Below are 5,261 nucleotides of genomic sequence, written 5' to 3' on the forward strand. Positions count from 1 at the left end.
TTTAATCTTATATTAAAAATATCAAATAGTACTCATCTAGCAGTGCTTACAGTATTTTAAGATATGTTGCAGACTTGATAGCAGAAAGGTTGAATTTGTACAGGGCAGAGATGGGCATTTGCCTGTCTTAGCGAGGGCCTTGCAGAGACAACCTACCTTTGTGTTACCCAGCCTGGTTTGATTGACAAGCTGAACATGCAATGAAGGGCAACTACACAAATCATCCTATAGATTATACTGGTGCAGTAATACACTTGGAACAGGCTTGCAATGAAACGACAAGAAAAAAAAAAAAAAAAAAAAGCTAAATGTTCCATTCATTGTGTTTTTTCCCCCCCCCAACAACTTCCTGTCACACAGTGCCCTCACTCCTCTACAAAGTGATCTGAAATTAATTGGCAGACTTTCTGGTGAGCTTTTCAGTACAGCTTACCAACCACAGACATGGTGAATGAGAGAATCAGACTAAAATCATCACTACCTGAATAAACTTCAAAAAACAGACTCCTTAGAGAATTTCTCTAGTTGCACAGAACTGTACAGGCACACATTATATATATATTCAAAATAAATAGGGCTAAATTGGCCAAGACTCACTGGGGAGGGCAGTTCTCTCTTGTTCGTCACTACAGAGAGACACATCACCAGCCATTTATTAGGATGGCTTCCCAGCCACTTCTAAACCTCACAAGTTCTCATAGTCCCTTAGGCACGCACGCACATCGTCACTCACACACCCCGTCCTCCTCCACAGCGCCCATGCACAAAGCCAGAAAGACTGAAAAAGGAAACAAAACAGCTGTTGAACATTATTAAACACATAAATGCCATTTTTCTGGAATGCCTCTGATCAGGAAAGCAAAGCTGGAGGTTGGTGTCTGGAGAGAGCTCACTTGACGACACAATGACACTCCCGGGTGTGATCTTGTGCCATCGCGCCAGGCTGTGGCCTCCGGGGCTCCCCCAACCTTTTCGCACTGTGGTCCCAAAATGCCTTGTTGTCTTGCCGGTGGAGGCTCAGCGGCTCTGCTCTCCCCACATTACAAACGAGACATGACATGTGACTACTAGATGACCAGGATATCTCCTTCCCCGCCTCCCCACGTACTCCATGTCTTTTCAGGACGGGGAGGGGTGAGGTGGTTGGTTTGGAGGTGTGGACAGGAGGGATGTTATGGGGAGAGGGGGGGCTGTACAATCGAGACGAGCTGCCTGCTGGGAGGAGAGGTGAGGCACGAGGACCCAGTGGTGGGGACCAAGATCTGCATGGAGTCTCTCACGCTCTCCCCTCCAGGTGACGCCCTGAGGGAGGTGGGTGGTGCTTAAACGTCAGTGGAAAAGTACAACGTGTTTCGCTTCAGTTCGGCAAAAGAGATGGGTGGATGCTGCAGGTAGTAGAGCAGCACCTGGACCTGAGAAGAGAGAAAACAATTTCCTTTTAATTCAGGCTCTTACACCAATTCTGATCTAATGCAACATTTCCAGTCCTACTTCTTTTAATATGGTTGCACACAAGCAGGTCTCGTATGAAATCTGTCTAATTTCAAGATATTATAACATGTCAATTATTAGTGACTTTATGAATATGTACACCATTCTACTTGATATTTGTTAAAAATACTTGTTCCTGACTTCAGTGTGACTTGAAAATCTGCTTTATTAGAATAGGTACAACAGTCTAATGTCTCCCTCCTTACACCGCTCCACTTAAAACAATTTTCCCCTTAATCTCCCCTTTAGTCAGTTTCACCAGATGGACATGTGTGGAAATCCTAATTTCATTGAATGTTTGTTTAATGCTGCTTACCTATTAACTAAGCTGACTAATTCAGTTTACAATATGTATTTTACTAGTCAGGAGGTGCATTTTGTGAGTCAGTGGACTTAATCTCTAAAACACAGACTGTTTCCTCTCTTTACTTCTGCTAGATGGGTTCTTTGATTAAAAATAATAAGGAGAATCCATCACTCACATCCCAATTGGTGATTCAGGATATGACAGCGGAAGCACTTTGTTTGGTATTTGTCATTTTGTATACTTGTGCAACAAACATTTAGAATTTAAATAAGCCCAAATACAAACACTCAGCTTCACTGTAATGGATGGAGCCTCCTGCATATGCATGCTGACCCATTTATGATAATTTACTTTGGATGTTGTTTATTCTGCGAAGAAAAGACATTTGTGCACAGGAAACTCATCTCTCAGTAGAGATTAATGGATGGCCTGCAGCCTAAATACAGCTGGGAGAGTAGACTGCAGTGACACAGGTCACTTAGCGACGTGGGAGCAAAATTCATCTGGAAAACACATGCAGCAACCAAGGAAACAGGAACTGCTGCAGTTCTGTGATTGACAAACATACACAGTATTTGTCTTGAATAAGACTGTGTGTAGGTACCTGTGCCATGACGTCATGTGACCAGATGTCAGAGGCAGAGGTGATGTGCTGTCCCTTCGTGCTCTCAGACTCTGACGGCCTGAGCAGAGTGGGGCCGAACACGGTGGCCAGGTTATGTAGGGACATCTTGTTGATGGGCTCCTTCTCAGCCACCCTGCAGAAACAAACAACAACAGGTCTGTCAGTCATGGAGAAGAGGGCTTAATACAGCCGAGAGTTCAATGTCGTCAAAGGTAGTCATTACAAATGTAGACAAAAACTGCAAAGAGTAGAGGGCTGTGCTCGAGCTGGGAAGCCTTTGGGTGTGAATGAAGCTGTTCAGCTGACCACAATTAGATGAGTGTCTAGATAAGTGAATCTGTGAGTTAGCTTGGCAATAAGACATGAGGCCTGGAAACATTTTCTCCATGTCTTTATGAACTTACAAAGAAGTACATACTTCCCTCATGATACCAATGGATTTGGTTACTTTTTTAACCAACGGACAAACTGTGATCAGTAGGTGTCTCTCCTGTGTGTGTATGTCGGAGGGTTATTGCGTGTTTGAGTGTGCGTACCGTTTGAGGTGCTCCAGCAGAGTGAGGAAGGTCATGAGGTTGGGGTCAGGCAGGGAGCGCAGGAGATGCATCATGCAGTTCTCCTTGGCTGCCGGGTCTGAAAGCGCTGCGAGGGAGAGGAAAAAGATGTAGGATCCAATTATGGCAAGACAGCTTTGTAACTTATCACTTCGAGCTGGGCAAATTTAACCCCTTTGTAAAACTGGCCCACTGATGACAAAGACACACTTCCTGGACTAAAGCTCGCACCTATGCCCTCCATGAAGGCGGGGTAGAGGCGGTCGGTGAGCAGAGGCTCCGGCAGCTCCCTGAAGTACAGCTTCAGTGTTCCTGCGATGGCGTTGATGTCCATGTCACTCAACATCACCAGGATATCTTTGGTATCTACAGGTCAGACACAAACAAAGCCTAGATTAGAAGTCAGCACACTTGATTATTAAAGGCCAAAATAACACAGCTGCTCTCTTCTCTCTCAGACTTCAGGAAGGATGTAATCTCCCAATAACCAGACAGAGACAGATGCAGACGTGCTTAATATTACACACAAAAATGAAAGGTGATACAGGGCTCTGCTCCGCTGGATCTTGGTGATGTCAAAGCAGCCGAAACAGATGCCAAGAGACTCTTATGCAACATAAAACTTGAGCACTTGACAGCTGCTTCTCCTCATATGTTGGCCAGTTCCCACAAATCTCTTCTCTAGAGTTGTGGAGCAAAGGCTGCAATTACATAAACCAGTTGCAGTAAAGTCTCTATTATACATCCTAAACTTCCAAACATACAATGCCTGATGACTGGCATGGTATCATGTACTGTAACGAATATGAATGTGTTTCTGGTTTATATAAAGGAATCTGTATGGTGCCGTTAAAAGACCATTGTTTATTCTCCACAAAAGGTGATTAGATGAAAAGTGAGTCAGAGAGACAGTGAATGGAGTCTTACTGGTGTCAAATGCGGTTTTGAGGGCCTGGATATCAGTGGCCACCCCTGAGATCCTGTAGATTCCAACTTCGTCAATCCCCCGCTTCTCCACTTCCTCAATGCACTGACGGACAATGTAAGGCACCTTGGAGCGCTCGCGCCTGTGGACGTAAACAGCACCCATGTTACTTTTCTTGTGTTGTCAGCGAAGTCAGACAGACTTACAACTGTGGACATCCAGACAATTCTGGGCCTTTTCCCAGACTGTCCATATCCATTTCAAGGGACTTTTGTTTGCTAACTCATATATAAATCAAGTTGTAAAGTCTTTTATTTTTAGTCAGTTATGCTTTAAGATAATAACTTGTTTTGATCTCAATAACAGAAGCATACTTACTTTGTCACCACATTGATTTTGACTCCAAACACCCCACTCTGTTTTTTGGACGGTGTTCTCTTCAAGCTGAGGTCCCGACTTGTAAACTTCATGGAGAATTCAACTTTGATCTGATGAACAAACAACACAGCTGAAGTAAACCGCATTGCTTTAAGAAGCCAGAACTGTACTGTGGGTTTTAAAGGTTTTGACATTAAAATCTTATGACTGAACTACTGATGCAATTACAATAGCCAACATCTTGAAGCTAATCCTTTAGAAATTTGGATTGTATTATAAATATTACAGCCAAACACATTTTGTCTCTTTTGAAAAATCTTTGTCTACACAAATTTCTGTACTTTCGAGCATGCCACACTTCACCTAAACCTGATTTTGAATTCCTGCTGGGATGAGGGAGGATCCAGTGTTGTTTAAATAAGAAGGCACATCTCATTACAAGATTTACAGAATATATATGCCATTATCTCAGCTAGGTGTCCTTTCAGAGTTGGATTTGCTCGAGTCTTACCCCATTCATCTCTATGACGTCCATGTGCCAGTTCTTGGACTGTACTGTCTGAGGATCCAGCTGAAAGACACAACAGAGACAGAAGAGACATGAGGTGACCAGATCTTTGACCAAATAAGGGAACATGACTCAATTCATATCAGGATTTTCCTTAAGAAAGAGACTGCTTAATCAAATGATCAGATAACAGTTAAGCGCCATGGAAAAGCCACATTACTGCATGACAGCATTATGGGAAATAACAATAATGAGTCACAACCTGTACATTCACCAAAAAAGGAAACAGTTTGTTTAATTCCAACACATGGATGACAGGAATTTCTCTCACAGGCAGAGGAAGCAGAGAGTTTGATAGTCTGATAAGTTTGAGTCACTGTTTTCAACAAACGCTTCTGCCACGTGAATTGTTGGGAATATTTGTAATACTAATGCAAAAAGCCAGCTTTTACCATCTTGGTGTGAATTACCTG

The 5,261-nt window shown here is 43.2% G+C and overlaps 1 protein-coding gene across 3 annotated transcripts in view; it reads right to left on the bottom strand.

Annotated features, from left to right (window-relative positions):
* Window positions 1-335: 335 nt before the first annotated feature.
* The window catches only part of abr (ABR activator of RhoGEF and GTPase), a 122,343-nt gene continuing 117,417 nt past the window's right edge, over window positions 336-5,261 (bottom strand). For all 3 annotated transcript variants that reach the window (XM_070843239.1, XM_070843240.1, XM_070843241.1), the window contains 7 exons: window positions 4,792-4,851; window positions 4,281-4,390; window positions 3,905-4,044; window positions 3,209-3,343; window positions 2,960-3,065; window positions 2,403-2,556; window positions 336-1,412 (listed from right to left, as the gene is read on the bottom strand). In XM_070843239.1, the coding sequence (XP_070699340.1) occupies window positions 1,323-1,412; window positions 2,403-2,556; window positions 2,960-3,065; window positions 3,209-3,343; window positions 3,905-4,044; window positions 4,281-4,390; window positions 4,792-4,851 (795 nt within the window). In that variant the 3' untranslated portion in view covers window positions 336-1,322. The remainder of the gene's footprint in view (window positions 1,413-2,402; window positions 2,557-2,959; window positions 3,066-3,208; window positions 3,344-3,904; window positions 4,045-4,280; window positions 4,391-4,791; window positions 4,852-5,261) is intronic.

The sequence above is a fragment of the Pempheris klunzingeri genome, chromosome 14, assembly GCF_042242105.1.
Source record: "Pempheris klunzingeri isolate RE-2024b chromosome 14, fPemKlu1.hap1, whole genome shotgun sequence".
Lineage (NCBI taxonomy): Eukaryota > Metazoa > Chordata > Actinopteri > Acropomatiformes > Pempheridae > Pempheris > Pempheris klunzingeri.